The 16,928-nt window shown below is 50.4% G+C and overlaps 7 protein-coding genes across 7 annotated transcripts; 6 read left to right on the forward strand and 1 right to left on the reverse strand.

Annotated features, from left to right (window-relative positions):
- Positions 1-2,077: 2,077 nt before the first annotated feature.
- On the forward strand, positions 2,078-3,040 carry PG986_014293 (uncharacterized protein; the record flags this gene model as incomplete). Its single annotated transcript, XM_066850515.1, has 3 exons — positions 2,078-2,273; positions 2,333-2,362; positions 2,427-3,040. The coding sequence occupies 3 exons, from the start codon at positions 2,078-2,080 to the stop codon at positions 3,038-3,040; spliced, it is 840 nt and encodes a 279-aa protein (XP_066692753.1).
- Positions 3,041-5,304: 2,264 nt separating this feature from the next.
- PG986_014294 (uncharacterized protein) lies at positions 5,305-5,877 on the forward strand (the record flags this gene model as incomplete). Its single annotated transcript, XM_066850516.1, has 3 exons — positions 5,305-5,428; positions 5,479-5,654; positions 5,767-5,877. 3 exons carry the CDS (start codon positions 5,305-5,307, stop codon positions 5,875-5,877), a joined length of 411 nt encoding a protein of 136 aa, XP_066692754.1.
- Positions 5,878-6,050: 173 nt separating this feature from the next.
- On the reverse strand, positions 6,051-7,027 carry PG986_014295 (uncharacterized protein; the record flags this gene model as incomplete). The annotated part of the gene is made up of 2 exons (XM_066850517.1): positions 6,051-6,923; positions 7,010-7,027. 2 exons carry the CDS (start codon positions 7,025-7,027, stop codon positions 6,051-6,053), a joined length of 891 nt encoding a protein of 296 aa, XP_066692755.1.
- A 2,813-nt stretch (positions 7,028-9,840) lies between these two features.
- On the forward strand, positions 9,841-11,127 carry PG986_014296 (uncharacterized protein; the record flags this gene model as incomplete). Its single annotated transcript, XM_066850518.1, has 2 exons — positions 9,841-10,230; positions 10,276-11,127. The coding sequence occupies 2 exons, from the start codon at positions 9,841-9,843 to the stop codon at positions 11,125-11,127; spliced, it is 1,242 nt and encodes a 413-aa protein (XP_066692756.1).
- Positions 11,128-13,589: 2,462 nt separating this feature from the next.
- Positions 13,590-14,036, forward strand: PG986_014297 (uncharacterized protein; the record flags this gene model as incomplete). Its single annotated transcript, XM_066850519.1, has 1 exon — positions 13,590-14,036. The coding sequence occupies one exon, from the start codon at positions 13,590-13,592 to the stop codon at positions 14,034-14,036; it is 447 nt and encodes a 148-aa protein (XP_066692757.1).
- A 947-nt stretch (positions 14,037-14,983) lies between these two features.
- On the forward strand, positions 14,984-15,358 carry PG986_014298 (uncharacterized protein; the record flags this gene model as incomplete). The annotated part of the gene is made up of 1 exon (XM_066850520.1): positions 14,984-15,358. One exon carries the CDS (start codon positions 14,984-14,986, stop codon positions 15,356-15,358), a length of 375 nt encoding a protein of 124 aa, XP_066692758.1.
- Positions 15,359-15,480: 122 nt separating this feature from the next.
- On the forward strand, positions 15,481-15,735 carry PG986_014299 (uncharacterized protein; the record flags this gene model as incomplete). The annotated part of the gene is made up of 1 exon (XM_066850521.1): positions 15,481-15,735. One exon carries the CDS (start codon positions 15,481-15,483, stop codon positions 15,733-15,735), a length of 255 nt encoding a protein of 84 aa, XP_066692759.1.
- Between the last annotated feature and the right edge of the window lie 1,193 nt (positions 15,736-16,928).

A 16,928-nucleotide genomic window follows, 5' to 3' on the forward strand; every position in this document is an offset into this window, starting at 1 on the left:
ATTGCTCTGGATGCAGCTATCTCTCGGCATGTCGATCAGCTCCCAATTAAGGCACAATTCTCTGCGAACTACGATGTAGTTCAAGCACAAGAATATGAGCACAAATCACGCGTTCTATATTCGGCACCGTGCAGGTAATATTGCTTGGCGGGGCTTGACCCTGAGCCAAGACCGAGAGTGACCGGAAGAGGGAATATAGTGCGTCTGAAGAACGGCACACACTCAAATTTCTTTAGTTCGCATACACCGTGAGGGGCAACAGCCACGTACCTCCCCCTGGAGAAATACTTTGGCGTAAGACATAGAGTTGGGATTTAATTACGTCTAGACAAGAAGAAGCATCTAGACAGAACTCCACCTCGCCAAGCGTTCCCGAGTGAATTTACTGGGACAGTTCATCCAGCGGCGGCTAGTTTCTATTGGTAGCGGGCCGTTCCGTCGCACAAACAACGGACGAACCCTATTCATGCTGGGCTAGGTATCCAGATTAGTAGGTCTCAAACATTGGCTCCATGTGACTCATGCATCTCTTACCTTATCTCTGTTCGTTCATGTCTGCAAAGAGCCAAGTCCTGCGGAGAAGGCAGAGATATCGCCTGCATATTTCGTATAGACTTGTTAAACCAAAGCCAGCGAATAATTTCAGCATTACACCCACATCGGCGAGAAGGATGTAGAAAGAAACAGGGTTGTACAGAGAGGGCACATGTTCCTGTTCCTTTCGAGAGTCCCGCCCCTCGACTCGAGACGAGGCCCTTTTCAACACCCAGGACTCTCTCTATCTCTCCGTCGCGTCGACATCAGGGGTCTTGGCCATTTGCCTTACAAGAGACTCCGCGATGTTACTAGCGAGGCAGCGGAAACGCCAACATGATATTCTGGGTTGTATATCAAAACAAGGCAGCCCGTATTCGCGTATTAGAAATGGCACTTCTGCTATTTACTCATCACATGACAGACCTTAGTGTCAGCTTACAGCAACTTTTGACTGGTTGATGACGGTTCGTTGAGGGGGTGGTATGCAACCCTACCGCATCTGTCAGGCTAGCCAAGCATGGCTTAGAGTCGCATAGAGCTTCTTCAGCGTTGATAGATCCACTATGACTATAATGCTAAGCCGGCCAAGACCCGCCAAGTCGGCCTATTCAATCCTTGTGGAGGTCGTCCGCCCAGTCCAACTGTAAGTATAAGTTATACGCATCTCTCGTATCGGTATACCTGCGTTGCTTGTGCTAACATACCTGACCGACGCCAGGTCATCTGCATAACTTAATAAACTCAACTTCCGAGAGTGCAATTGTTTGTTTGTTGCGAGGGTGTCGGTAGTTAAAGCGACGGTGCTTTACTGATAAAGAGCTGAACAGTATATTGCCAAGCCCGAGGATGGAGATTACCAAGGCTTATTATATGTAGGAGCGGGTGGCCTAGACCGTGCGAGGGCTTGCCAAGGCTTGGTATTTTGGCGTTGCATTGACTAATCGCTCTCGTCTTTTATGACATGTTACTTGTCGACCAATCAACCTCCCAAATTCGCTCACACACATTTAGCTAGATATGCATAACATGTGCGTGCCGCCTTGTTATCTAATGTCGGCACCACTAATATTCCTGGCAATGCTACATTTGCGCACACTGTATAGATCCATTCTGTCATTCTTTTCAGTTGTCTCCATTTCGACTACTCACCAATTGCTGCGGCTTTCATTCCGGGGTGCGTCTGGCTCGAGGCCGACATCGAGGTGGATCGCCAATCTGCAGCAAAATTGTTTCCAAATCATGAAGACAGTCGGCATCCATTGTCGCCTGCTTTGTCCTAGAGATCCGGAGACTTCTCAAAACGGCAACCCGATCGGAAATCCATCCAAAACGGCCGAGGAGCGCAGAGGAAAACATGTGTCTGGCTCCCCGTGTCCGTAGAAAATTGGGACCATTTCAACCGAGGAATTACGTGTTCTTCATCGGGCGCGCTTCTGCTCTTTTTTACGATGGAAACAAAAATTGAAAAAGAGTAATTGCTGCCTAGACGAGAAACAACAGCTATAGAAAAGCAGACTCTACGCTGACCATCGTTGAGATGATGCCGAATCCGGAGAAACTGGAGGAGGCTCAGCCGAGCTCTGGCTCTGGCTCTGGCTCTGAACATGAGCGAGCTCTCACCACCAAGGGGAAACTATACACGCATTTCTCGAGCCCCGTCGATACTCGCGCAGGCTACATTCCTTTGTTGATGTTGTGTTTCGTTACTGGCCTGACAGACGGAACTCTGTACAATGGTGAGAACACAGTTGTTTTCCAAGAACGTCAAACGGTGGCTCGCTAACAATTTCTTCAGCATATGGCACCTTCGTCTCAATGCAAACCGGTAGGTCCAATATACTGACTTTTGATAAATGGTTATTTTTAGTCTGACCTTGATATCTACCTAGGCAACACCATATTCATCGCACTTGGTACATCCGGCCAGAACAACAAGCCGTACGGTTGGGCGCGTTCTCTCTGCTCCCTTGGCTGCTTCGCTATTGGTTGCGTCTCCTTCGCTAGGCTACACAGGGTCATCGGCGGACACCGCCTCCGACGTACTCTGCTCTCCTCGTTTTTCCTCCAGACCGTCTGCGTCGTCGTGGCGGCGTCTATCATCGAAAGCGGCGCCATAGACGGCACGTACCCGTCGCGGGGCGATCCCAACAAGGTCAACCTCACTGAGCTCGCGGCCGTCGCGCTGCTTAGCTTCCAGGCCGCGGGCCAAATCGTCAACAGCCGCGGCTTGGGAGTCAGCGAGGTCCCGACAGTCGTCATCACGACCCTGATGTGTGACCTGGTGAGCGACGAGCAGCTCCTAGTCGGGCTGAGCAAGAACGGCAAGCGCAACCGTCGGGCCATCGCGTACGTCCTCACGCTGGTGGGGGCCATCTGCGGAGGGTGGGTCTCCAAAGCAACGCACCAGGTCGGACCTTGCCTTTGGCTTGTTGCAGCTATCAAGGCTAGCCTCACCTTGTACTGGATTGGTTGGATTCCGCTTCTGAAGTTGATGCGCCATTGAAACCGGACGAAACTGACCGGAAGAGAAGGACCCGTCGCCATGGGGACATCTCGGCATACCACGGGCTGGGGGTGTCGGCTATGGGAAAGTGTACAAATTACAATATGGACCTGAACCGTCCAGGGTCGTTATTTTTATTTTTATTTCATTTTTTGAATCAATTTATTGTCCGTATGCAGCTATCTAGCTACGACAGACATTATGACAAATCTAACCCTGAAGGCGGCTTACTCATTTACAACAAGGAGAGTACAATTCATAAATTAGAACAATCGAGTCCACAGGCCATCTGCTGCGCTGGCGCTGACGGAATTCCTAGCGAATTGAATGAGATCCAAGGCTAGGGGGCCTGTCCGAACGGCAACTCCGAAAAGCGGCAGTGCAGAAAACGTAAGAAGGGCGTATACCCACTCGCTCGGTAGTGTCCCGTACGAAGGGCAGAGGCATGCGCCCACCTACAAGCATCACGTGCCCATATGATGGGATCTCACGTGATGGGGTTTTCATCAATTTCTCTAAACCGAGGTCACGCCTATTGTACCGGAACCTTCTTGCTCCAACCCGGCTGAGCAAGAAGAGTGACTATGGAGAGCTGCCATTCTCCTGAGTTGTCACAGTGGCCATCTCCAGCATAGCAACCCTACTGTTAAAGTGAACAAATATTGGCTGCACCACAGTTGTATGGGCATAACCGCTTATGTATTCGTGAAGGCATCTACCGCCGGAGTGTATAATGACGCCATTCGCGGTATTGTCCTGTACATTTCCACCCATAATCCAAGATAAATTGAACACCAGGTCATGAACAAGTGACTACTAGGCAAAAGTGAATCAGTCGTAACCGACACCCTATTCTATTTCATTGGCTCTAATAATGAGGGGGAATGAAATACATAGAAAAGGTCGAAGCTGCCAACACATGGCCAAGGAGTCAGTATGTATGATAGCAAACTGTGCCGGCGTTCAGTTACCTTGCAGATTCTTGCTAGCTCGCTGCCGCCGAGAGACTTGCATACGAGTCTGTAGCTCCGCTGTGCGGGCTTGAATAACCAGGCTGGGTAGCTGCGCTGGAGTGAGAGGAAGGGCGACATGCAGGCTGATTGGTGCCCCGTGCTATTTGCTGTAATCCATTGGGACTGCCATGCATGCAAACAACACGTAAAAGCGGCGAGGATGCATCTACTCCAATGGCTTTATCCTTACATTCCGTCCCGGACCTGACTCCGGTGGCAAATTCTAACCTCGATCTTCCTTCCGACAACCTATAAGAATTGATAGCCGAGAGGCCTTCCATGCAATCCTGCGGCTGCTGGGCTCGGCGCAACTAAGAGGTAGGGTCGGCCGCCACCACAGATTAGCAAATCATCCGACATTACGCAGTATATACGAGGAAATAGGCATCGCATCCAAGAGGCTCCATCAGATAAATTCGCATAGTCCGAAGTAGCACGGCTGCTTAGACTCTGATAAGTGAAAACGTCCATACCGGCCGTCAACGTCACAAATACGTTGTGAGCAGCTCTCGTGTGACACCAGTATATGCTCTACGCGTGTGCCCTCCTCCAGTACTTGCCATTACCGTAGCCATCGGACATTGATAAGCATCTACGACTGCGTTGCATACAGATCCGGAGCGCGATCGAGGACGTCAGCCATGTCAAACCGGACCCTCTTCATGTTCTTCGACCCTCACAATGCAGACCACGGAGTGTCCAGTTTGTCATGCCCAGATAGGGAAAAGCAATTTGGCGCGGCACCGACATAGACACGGCGGTCAACAAAAGAAATTTTGTAGTACATGCAACGTATCGATCTCCCGCAGTAGCTGGTCTAAACACGTTAAATCTCAAACCCATCGAGCCGCCGAGCTGAAGAGGTGTACGCAGCCCAACGGAGAATCAGTTGACAATTTGTTACAAGCCTTCCTACACACCTCAAACGGTCCGCTAGCACACATAGCGGCTGCTTTCAGATCCGAGATCGAGCATACGAAGGGTATATCGACGCTTGCCTCAAACAGAGACACCGTCCACTGGGTGGAGCTTGGGTTATCTCCACCGACAATGATCCCTGAAGCTGAATGCTGGAAGAACAAGCCTTCCTACGAAGACTATCTGAATGATCTGCTTCATGATTTCAGCAAGGAGTCCACAAAGGTTTACCAACGCAGTGATCCTCGGAGGCCTCTTGATAATGCACCCTTCGTAAGAGTGCTGGCTCAGCTGAGTTCGCCAGACGCAGTGACAGCATCCTACGCGACCCACATGAACAGCTCCCTTGCTAAAATGCAAATACCAGAAAGTCTGGCCGCACCGCTGTACTTTGATGAGGATCGACTCACAACTACCAATATCATACCCAAGTTTGTGTTGATAGAGCTACATATAGGTTCGTCTGCAGACCTATTCGCCCCTATTTACTGCTGAGACACCTTTTAGATCCACTCAGCCACGATATTACAACTTCATTTGGGAATTGTATCAAACTTTGGGCGCTATACCCTCCAACAGACGCCAATGTTCGGCTTTTCTTGCAATCTCGACACATCATGAACAATTTCGTTCATATGGCAAACAGGCTGGAAGGAGGGGAATTCTGCATCACAACAGAGAAGGTTGCCCTCTACCTACCACCCGGGTGCCTCCATGCTACCTACACCCTGACAGGAAGGCTGACCCCTGGCATCCAATACACAACTGCACAGTGCCTCTGCATAGCGAAGCAAGTATGTGAAGTGGAGTCGAGAGTATATAGCGTTAGGAAGGTCGATTGTGGACCATATCTACGAGCCATCAAGATGGGGCTCCTGTATACAGACTCTGAGACTAGGGGAGTAGCAAGTGATTTTTTTCTGCGAGAAATATCGGTATCTGAAGAAGGCGACTCAGTATTATCCGCTCTTCAGAGACGTGGAGCTTCAGATTCGAACGTTTATAATACCTGAAACGATAAGTATGTTTTATGACACCGAATTATAATTCCCTGACCACGAATACGACAGCAAGTTATTTTAAGCAGCATCGCAAGCCATTGCCTGACGAATCTCTTCCCCCGTGTGCATTAAAGAAGGGCACTGCACGATCGAGATGACACTAATCTCGACGCCGGCCTCATGGCAGATCCAGCCCTTCAGCTCGATGGCCACCAGGGAATCCATACTGAGGTTTTCTAAGGGTCGGTCGAGGGCCACCTCGCTGACGTTTTTGATCATGAGCTTGGCGATGTACTCGGCGACTACCGCAGCCGTATCCTTGTCCGACGCCTCGCCCGCCGCTAACAAGGCCTTGAGGCTCGGCTTGCCCGACGCACTGCTGTCCGCCGACGCCTGGCGGGACCGGTCGAGGTTGTAGTAAATTCCGAGCCGGGCGTCGCGCCTCCATAGAAACCTGTTATCGGCAGAGTTTATGGGCGTTGTCGTGATCATACCCTGCGCAATATGACTAAGGTTCTCCCAGGCATGGTGGTTCTGTAGTATCGTTGGGGACAGTGACGGATGCGGCTCGCCGAAAGACCTCTGTTTGGCCAGGAGGATGGTGTCAAGGAACTCGCTTAGGCGCGTGGGGCGCGGGCCGGTCCTCTCCAGCCGGTCCAGGAGCCCCGAGGTCCGGGCTACGTCGCCGGCGTCAGCCATGACGCCCACGTCGAACACGGAGGCGGCCAGCCGGTTCCGCTGCCGGTATTGGACAAAGGCGCCGAGGAACGTGTTGGCGGCGGCGTAGCTAGCTTGGCCGATGTTTCCACACAGCCCACAAAAAGACGATGCCATAAATAAGAAGCCCAGGTTCAGAGGCAGCGAAACTTCGTGCAAATTCCATGTGCCCTGAACCTTGGGCTCTACAACTGCAGTCAAATCTGAGAATGTCATTTGATCCAGTGCAACGTCCTACGCGCGAGAGGCAGTTAGAAATCCATCCAGCGTTGCCGTTATCCATCAAATTAGATGGGGGAAGGTGCAGTCATCATGCGTACCTTTAAGACCATGGACATCTGGAAGATTCCTGCTATCGGCTTTGCAGCAACACGCCTTGGTCATCCTCGGATTATTATTCTAGGCTTTCTCCGAAAGTAGGGCTGGCCGCATGGTCGGGTCGGGTCGTAACATTATTATTAATTGATCGAATCGAGGCCACACATATATTAGTATATATAAGGGTTAGCAACAACGTTAAAATCAGTTAAATCGGCTAAATCGAGCATGTCGACCGGTATTATAATCGAGTAAATCGACTGATTCGGCCTATATACGGTTAAATCGATATTATATTACAACCCAACCTAGTCAGGCGGCCAGCCCCACTCTCGGAACCAGCCCAAACAATAACCCGGGGTGACCAAGGAGCTACCCGCAGGGTCAGCGCTTACAGACCCACTTAATGACGAGAACCCCGCGAGCTGCCCATGAGCTGACAGCCCTGAGGAATCACCTTTTCCAGGAACACATCCGTCCCAGGACAAGTGCCGTCCCAGGACGGGCGCTGTCCCTGGGCCGGCATCATCCCAGAACAGTGATTGTCCTAGAACGAACGCCGGCCCGAGAAGAAACACGTGACGTAATGACTGCTCGGTGGGGGCCTATTGAGTTGCTCAAGAATGCTCAGGAGGAATGCACTAAGCAACACTAAGCAGTACTGAACTAACAGGATTAGCGAAGGAGGGATTAGATATATAACTATGGACGTTTCCTATATATCCTATATAGATACTCTCTACTTCAGTAATTAATCTAATCATCAATATTAAACTATTAATAAGGCATATCGCTTTAATAACTCTATTATAAATACCTTCCAGTCTTACGATCACTTACTACATACGTCACGGATATTACTCATTATATTAGCAAAATCTCTTTTACTATACATCTAAATACCCTCTCGTATCGCTAATATAAACCCTTGTACGTTCTACCTTGGTTTCTATTGGACCCCGGATAGCGTTCGTTACATATAATGGATCGCATGAAACAACCGAGTTTTCCATAGCATGGCCGGAGATATACTCTGATTGACTGTGGAGATCTGAAGTTTACACGTCACAAGCGCTGCCTGATGATGCGTTCCTGAGGTGAACGACTAGAACATAGCTCTTATTCGACAACATCATCTGCGTCTGTTACAGAGACGTCCTATTAAATCACTCTCGTTGAAGATCAACTCACCAGAAAGAGACAATATTTCTTGCTCTCCCATGTATATGTCGTGTTGGAAGTACGAATGACAAATAGAACGAGAACCACGGTCGCGAAAGTGGTCATCGCCTTTGTTTCCCGCCGCACGCCGTTGGCCACTAATAGGTCCCCACCTAGACCCATAGAGCCCCCCACACTTGGGTTACTGAAGATCCAGGCATCCATCGTGCACGGGCACTAAGGATAGAGGTAATCCTGAGCGGTAACCTTGGTGCATCGGTCGCTTAGTATTCATTCCCACCCTTCATGTCCTTCTGATCTCGTCTTTTCTTCTTTGGTATCGTATCCTGGCTGCAATGTCGCTTTTAGATAATTGCAGCCAGTTCTTATACAGTCCATTTAATGCATTAGGCATATCACTCCATGATCTTGTCTTCCGTACAGACGTCCTCAGTTACGAAAAGGTGGAAGCAGCTCGATCTCATGCGCCATCCGGATAAAATCGCCAAGACAGATTTTCGGTGGCCCACACAGACCCATTTGAACGTGTCCAAAGACTTCCTTCTTGGTCTAATTGAAGATCAGACGCTTCAAACCCTTTTACAAGCAGCACGATAGTTCCAACATTTTCCCGTCAGCTTCCAGGGGCTCGATTCCACTCAGCTCATTTACCCATGGAAAGTTCAGGACCCTCTGTTGGGTCTTTCCTCGACATGCCGCCAGTGTCATATGGTCCTACGGAGTGCCCGCGTAGACGTCCATTTCGACGAGCATAACAGATGTTCCGTGTGCGGTTGCGAGTTGACCGCGGAAGACCGAGAAGAGCACTACTTGGAGAGACACCATCTTGTTAGTTACGACTGCTGTGGGAAGCGACTAACGCGAGAAGAGCTTTCGAATCATACGATTACTCATACGTGCCCCGTCTGCTGTGAGGCTTCGAGCCGTCCGATACCGGATGTGTGGCACCACTTGGAGCTCGAGCACGGGTTAAATCCTTGTGACGAATGCGGCGGAGAAAAGGTTGGATACCACGTCTACACCCATCATCACCTCAAACGACCAACTCAGCATCCCAGCCCATGCCCGCTCCGTGACATATGGTGCTCCGACCTCGACGGTGATCTTGATACATATCATTATTATTGCAAATGTCCGGCTTGCGAGCTCCTTCTAGATCCATCATGCCTATGGGAGCACGTATGGTGCCACCATGAGCTGCAACGGTGTGAGAGCACATGCACTGGCGACACTGAACACCTTACGAGTGAGCACTCGTGGCAGCCATGCAAAGAAGACAACTGCAGTCAGCTATTGGACAGCAGCAGTCTTAATAACCACCTCATTCAGGTGCATCAATGGAAGAGGTGCCATTGCTGCGACCATATCGACAGCATTCGTTATGCTGGCCTGGTGCGATTGGATCTACCAGAGTCGCCACGGCCGCAGCAAGGCAGGTACGATTTCTTATCTATCAATGTATCCATGAATCAATTTGCCTCCCCAGAATCATGACCAACATGCATCAACCAAGCTAGCTGTCAGCGTGTCCCTTAGGTCTAGCCCAATATAAATACGGCAGCTCGAAGCTTTAGTCAACCTTTCCGGGTTGAGTGTACTGGTAACGCTCCCACGCGCGTTCGGTAATAACGAACTTGAGAGCACGGCCAACATGGAGCTGGGAACACAGGATAGTCAACCGATATTTCATCAATATCGCAAAGCCTATGGTGTAAGCTTTGTACTGCCTATCCCCAAGTCTGGAATTATTGGGGTTGATGAGGAAGGAACTAAACGACTGATTGCGCAGTTGGAGAAACTTACGAAAAGATCCCCAGCGAAAGTCACCAGGAAGCAATACGAGTCGCAAACCTCTTATACCAGAATCGAGCCTGACGACGGAAGTTTCGGCCAAGGCGAGACAGGAGCTGTTAACTTCAACCTAGAACCGTTCCATTTGCATGATGGGGTTCGTACTTCTTCGGGCGAAGTGGACGAAGCTATCGAGATACGACTTGATTTGGAGAATAACCACGAAGATCCTATGCTTCCTATGACACAGGTGCAATAAAACTGCGGGTCTGAAAGTTTGCGAGTGTCGCCAAAGCCAGTTACCAAGCGCTGCCACTCACGAAGCGTACACTCTGCTGAAGCCGCTCATGATCCCCGGGCAAGCGTTGTAGAGAATGTATCCCAGGGCTCGGATTCAGACTCAGATTGGATAAACACCTTCCGGTATCGTCGTCTAGCGAAGCGCAGACAGCAACAAGCCGCTGCATCATTGCGACGCATCAGACTTCCTCGGCCCACTGTCAGAAGCCAAAAGTCTACTAAGGCACCGGCCAATTGCGCAAAGGCCAGCATACAAAATTGGGGAAGTAAACTCCAAGAGCGAGCCTATGCCAAAGCTGGGGTCAATGACAAGAAGATAGGGGCGTCTGGGATTGCTCAGGACAGCCTGAGCAAGAGCGAAAGTGGGAATACTAATGGCCGATCAGCGGGCGAAGATCAGACGCTCCAAACCGATATCCACAATACTTCCAGTCATACAGACCCACCAACAGGAACTCCTGTCGCACTCCCTAGCACGGATGATAGTAGCAGGAGCAAAGCGAGGATCTATGGGACAGCTCCTATTGGCGAGTCGCCGACAGCCAGACGTCAGATCCCAACCGTCGACTCGATGAGAGCCGCATCAAGGCATAGGAAGCACCAACAAATAGAGGATCAAGACCCGATGGCCAAGGTGGAGGACAACCTGTTGCCTGCGGGTGACGGCACGGGAAAGGCAACTGATACAAGGACACAGCGTAGCTCTACATCTTCCCGTGAGTTGACCGACGAGCGAACGCGCAGTTTGAGGTCGGCCCAACCTACCAAAAGTCCTCGTGCAGGTGCCTTTGCCTCTTCAGACCTCTTTTCAAGGCATGGTCTTTGCTCTATCCTTCAGCTCTCATGACGAAGCCGAAAAGCGATTCACCGAGTCCGTTATCCAACGAGCGAGTGGTAAGATACTCGTAACTGGGTTCGATGAATTATTTGAGTCCGCGTGTTTTGGTTTGCCACAGAAGCTATCTTCGTCTACTGAAGCAAGGAGTCTAGCATTAAAATCCGATTTCCATGCAGCTGGTTTTACGGCACTGATTTCCGACGGCCACTCTCGCAGGGCCAAGTACATGCAGGCCCTTGCATTAGGGTTGCCTTGCTTGTCTGCGAAGTGGATCTCGACCTGCGTTTCTAGAGGAACGGTTGTGGACTGGTTTTCATATGTGCTTTGTGCTGGCTCCAGCAGAGTACTTGGTGATGCGATATGCTCTCGCCACATACCTATCTACGAAGCCAGTAGCAAAACGCTTCCCTGAAACCTTGGGAGAAAAGCCAGCGTTTCTGCGGAACATGTGTATTCTTACCGTCCCCCAAAAAGGCAAACAGAGGAAGCATACGCCATATTTCGTACTCCTGCAGATGTTAGGGGCAACTCTAGTCCGTGCAAAGAGTATTGAAGAGGCCATGACAGAAACGGAAGGCAGCGGCCATACGTTTGATTTTATCTATACCCCAGGCCAAGGCGCCAGTGCGGAAAAAAAGCAGGTCGAGCATAAATTACAATTACCCATTGCATGGAACCAGCATACTCACAGACGAGACACTCATGCAGAGCATTATACTGGGAAGGCTTGTGGAAGAGGACGAGATGGAAGGGTGACGGAAACTGAAAGCAACAATCTAATCTTTGTTCTTATGGGACTTGAGCTACGGCTGATACAGGGTGTTGCTGGTTGCCTAGAATGGTCGGAGGCTCAGGGATTCAGGATAGTATCATCATCTATGGCCTTGGGCTGCTGTTCCCGTTGTAAATATTCTGCGGAGAGCCCAGCTTGGGAATTGGAAGACTTTCTTCGGAGGATCCAACCACTTGTTGGAGAAGGTCAGTGCACTGCTACTCGTACGGCGACAAGGCAGGCATGCAAGGTAAAAGTATCTTGAGACCGGGCAACCCTGTGGCAGCTCCAAGACTGTGTTTAGAATTTCAGTGATACAACTCGCCGAAATCCAGGTCGCACCACTATTATGATGGTGCACTGGCTAGTGAGCATAACCACCCCCTTATCCGCCGCTAGTTATCCAATAAGCATACCTTTCCTTACATAAAGTGGAAGTAGGCTTCTACACTTATAGATCACATAATAATCCCAAGCCAGCAGATGGAGCCGTCACTCATTCTTCCTGCTTGAGATAGCCTATAATGACGTCCGCTTGTATTGGTGCATCACTACAGACCAACTCTTCAAAAAATGTTGGTGACCGAGCCAAAGTGCACACGACGTGGACGCGGAAGTGCTGGGCGGGATGCTATCTCGGCATTGTGTCTTGCGACTGCTAGGTTTCGAAGCAGTTGTTCCTCGATTTCTTCCCGAGTGGTGTCCGCCTTCTTTGTCCCACCATACAATTGCATATTTTGGTGGCAGCCATCATAATGTGAGCGGGAATGAACAGCTCGAGATTCATTTCTTCTCTTTTTGAGTAGATAGTCGCCTTTACCTCCAATATCTACGAGGACATACAGAATCGAGCTGTGTCGATGGTGAGGGTACACCATGCGGGTGCGGGGTTCCCGCGAGTGTTCTCGTCTGGGCCGACGCGAGTTCTGATTTGTTGGCATGGACTTGTAATAGCTTCTTTCTGCGTATTTTTGTCTGTAGTAACGCGCGGTCTAAGCACGAGGCAGCTTGAGAAGTTTCCCATCGATTCTGTGCTGGTTGGTGCTGTGCCTAAGAATCTCTAAGACACCTGCGAGCCGACGGCCTTTACATAAATATATCGACGGTCAACGAAAGACCACAGGAAGGGGCTACTCCAGCTCCTCCATGAACGGCTCCGGAGGCCAATATGAGCGGGAATGGGCCTGCAGGTAAGAGAGGACCATCTCTGGATGCTTGGCGAATCCAGTGTACGATGTCCTCGAGCGACTGCTAACTTTAGCAGGCTAAGTCACAAGGGCCGGAATGAGGTCCGCTAGCCAAGCTGAGAGAATTGCCTATACTGGCAGCCGATGCGGCAGAAAGCGAGTATGTTGCTGGACGGCTGGCTTAAGATCATGATACAGTCTCTGATGATGGTGCTTTTTGGAGCATCCCAGTAGTTATGGAACATGTGTACACAGGGCCACAATACAAGCCTACAGTAATTAGCAAGACTTTGAGTTCTGCTTCCACTTGGATCCAACTACGCTAAAGTACTGTATAGCATAAACGGCCGGAAAAGGCCTTCGTTATGGTCATATTAATACACACACCCACACACAAACATACGCCCTGCTCATGCACAAGGTAACAGTTAAAATAAAAAAGAATCATGGCATCTAGTCAGATCACTCGAGAAACGGCACACCTGGTGCCGTTTGGTGTGTTCAGTGCAGCTATGCACGAGTTCGCAGTCCACCTCTACAATGTCCAGGTCCAGGTCCAGGGACTAGGCGCGGAGAACGTTCAGCTGCAAATCAAGGTAGCAGCGCTGTTGGAGCAAATTAGTGAGATGCAGGCATCTCGTGATCGCCAGGAGCAGGTGTTGAAAACCCAGGCGGATCTCATCAGTGCTCTCGAGAGTGAACAGTGCGGTTATAGTCCGCTTCTCCAGTCACCTACAGTCTGCCTGCCCCAGCCGCTATCCCCAATACTCGAGTCGAACCGGTCGACACCGGCATGCATGACCGAGTCTACCGTGTGCGATGTGGCTGATGTGTCGATTTTGGCCCAATATGGCGAGGAGCCATCCAGCCCCGAGACGGCGAAGCGGCCAGCAAACGATGACGCAACAGGGACGGAAAAACGAAGAGCCCCTGTGGAAAATTGGCCCTTACCTGGGTAGCTTTAGTGGCGGAAGAGGCGTGCGAATGAGACACGACTGACCAAATCCGAAATCAAAAGTGCATGCCGCCCTTTTGGATGGCTTTGGAGACTGAGAATTCAATGGCTGCCCTTTTCACGATGACTCTACCTAGCCGTCCAGCAATGGGAATGAAGTACATGTCACGGTATGGACGGCGATGGTGTTTTCATCTTTGGCCTCATGTAGGGTTTTATCAGGTTGCAGAGCCATCCTGTTTGTTGTATACCGTAATATAGAGCCACCTACTTCACGGAATAGCGACGCGGCATACACACGCCTCAACGACAGACTACATGCCATTTGACGCCTACCGTATGCCATCGCCCATAAGAAGTAGCCTAAACTCATTATGATTGAGAATGTGTATACCACGTAATCGGAGGCTTCTCAATCGCCATCCACTTGTCCACCTGTCTCCTGATCTGCGCATTCGCTTTGCTCTATTTCTCACAGCGACAAACCGGGCCTTGAAGAGACTTACGCTATAGGTAGCGGCGAGTCCTGGAAAAGCACAGTTGGCTGCCACGAATTTCTTCGTTGCAAAGCAAGGAACCTTGACCGACAATGCTGTAGAAAGCCTATAGAGGCTGTGGCTAGATGATGTCTCCCAATAACGCAGCTAGGAGTACGTTTTGCGGCCCCGTATCCAAAAAGCCTCAGAAGGTTATCATCCTTTGGTCAACTGTCCCTCCTACAAGGCATTACACGCGGCGGCCTCCCTCGTACATGACTGGAGGGGCCCTTGAAGTGGAATTTGCAGGGGCTCGTCTCTTCCGACTTCGTCGCCCTTCCATGTCAACTGGCAAGTAAGGCCTCGCGGGTATAAAGTCCAGCTATGTGTCCGGTCTCCCCCTCCTGGACTTTCTTGTGTCCTTCTCTTCGTCAGCAAAGCCTTTACCATCATCCTGTTACCATTCCTTCCGGCCATGCCTACACAAAATCGTCCTTTCAATTTTATGGAGCACAAAGAGCTTGGTGATCAGCTCGCACATTGTTGTAATCTAGCCTATGAGTTCGAGAAGTCCGCCGAAATGGTCCAAAAAACACTTAGTGACCTGCCTAGCTACGGCTGCACTTGCGACTGCGACTGCAGATACTTGGTGGAGGAATACATTGCAAAGATCCAGGATGCCAGCGAGTGGATCAGCGAGCTTGAGTTTCGTGTCGGCAACGAAAAGCCCACGCCAGTAGAAGACAAGCAGAACGATCGTCTTACCTCACCGATGGATTGGGTTTTTCTAGGATGCGTCTTCGGTTTTATTCTATGCCTTATGGGACGAATCCCCTCGGCGGATCGATAGCAGTCTCCATCGGATTGTGGTACAAGCTCAAGATATATGGGAAGCGCAAATGGCACTAGTCATATCATCAATGGCCGGTACACGAGGATGTTGAACTGCCCAAGAGACTCCTCAGTCTAATCATGGCTGGCATTCCTGCTTCCTTCCCCCTTTCGTCGGACCGTCTCGTCCTTCGCAACCTGACAATGAAGGAATTCGTTGCTCAAGAAGACCTTGCCGCCAATGATCTCAACTTCAGTCATGCCCTCTTGGTTCAGGCACAGTTCACGGACGACCCATCTGGCCTTGGCGACCTTGACTGTATTGGCGAATGGGCGGGCCACAGATTCGACGTTGCATCGAGGATGTGGACGAAGATGAAGGGTAAGAAGATGTGATTGAGAGGGTGATTGACTTGGCTTCTGCGGTCGAGTGGTGATTAAGAGGTGTATGGTGTATGCTTTCATGGCTCAGAGTAGACAGCGCTGCGCTATGCACTTTCCTCGAGGTTTCATCAAGTGTGTTCAACAAGCGAATTTACCATTTCCCTCCAATTGAACACAGACTTACTTCTCCCCGTAATTCCTCTACCACACAATATGGTCGGCACTTGGAAAGAAAGCCAAATGATTCTAGCGCTTCAAGCGATTCAAAAGAACCGATGTCCCTTACGCGACCCTCCGTAACCGACGGCTCGGTCTTCAGCCAAAGCGCGAAATTTCCGCCAATTGTTGTAGATTAACTAATTCCGAAGAGGATGCGATTATACGATATACTATTGAGCTAGATACGCGATCGTTTCCTCCTCGGCTCAGCGGTCTAGAAGATATGGCGAATCGACTGCTTAGCTTACGCGACGGAGGACGCGTCGGTATTAACTGGGCTTCGAACTTCGTACGGCGACAACCAGACCTCCGGACGCTTTTTAATCGAAGAATCGACTATCAGAGACTCCTCTGCGAGGATCCCGACGCGTATCGCGCGTGGTTTTTCCTTACTTTGATCTTGGGATCCGAAGACATATCGAATTCAGAACGCTGTATGCTCCGGACCAACGCCGACAGCCGACTCCCTCTATAAGCCTCCAAGTTCATAGCTCCAAGTTTTTTTTTGGAGCCATCAAGACCACCATACTCGATTCGAGGCCCTGCCGCCTGACTCCCGACAATATCTCCGACTTTCGGCAATGAACGCATGAAAGAAACTGAACGAGTACTATGCCAAGCTCCGAAACTCCCCTCTCTTCGCCGCTGATCAGGCCCTGTCCTGCGCACCAGGACAGGATGCATCAAAAGCTGCCTGTCCGGCGTCCATTCCGTCTCTCAGTGCCACTTGAGGACGTGTCCGATTCTGCATCACAATCAGGCCAACAAAACTCAGGACTGAAGCCAGCCCGTACTTTTCAAGCTTAAGCAGCAAAAAGACAGTACTGTATGTTACTGGATGATTCTGGCTTCATTCGGAATCGGCGTACCACGTCGATGAGGGTACAATTGGATACTACGGTCGGGCGGACCAGAATGGCAGTTGGGCCTCCCAGTATCATTTCTGCATACTACTCGTTGGGAATTGGAGGGACCTGAAAGTGCCT

Source organism: Apiospora aurea, assembly GCF_038362705.1.
Source record: "Apiospora aurea strain CBS 24483 chromosome Unknown utg000010l_segment0_segment0, whole genome shotgun sequence".
NCBI lineage: Eukaryota > Fungi > Ascomycota > Sordariomycetes > Amphisphaeriales > Apiosporaceae > Apiospora > Apiospora aurea.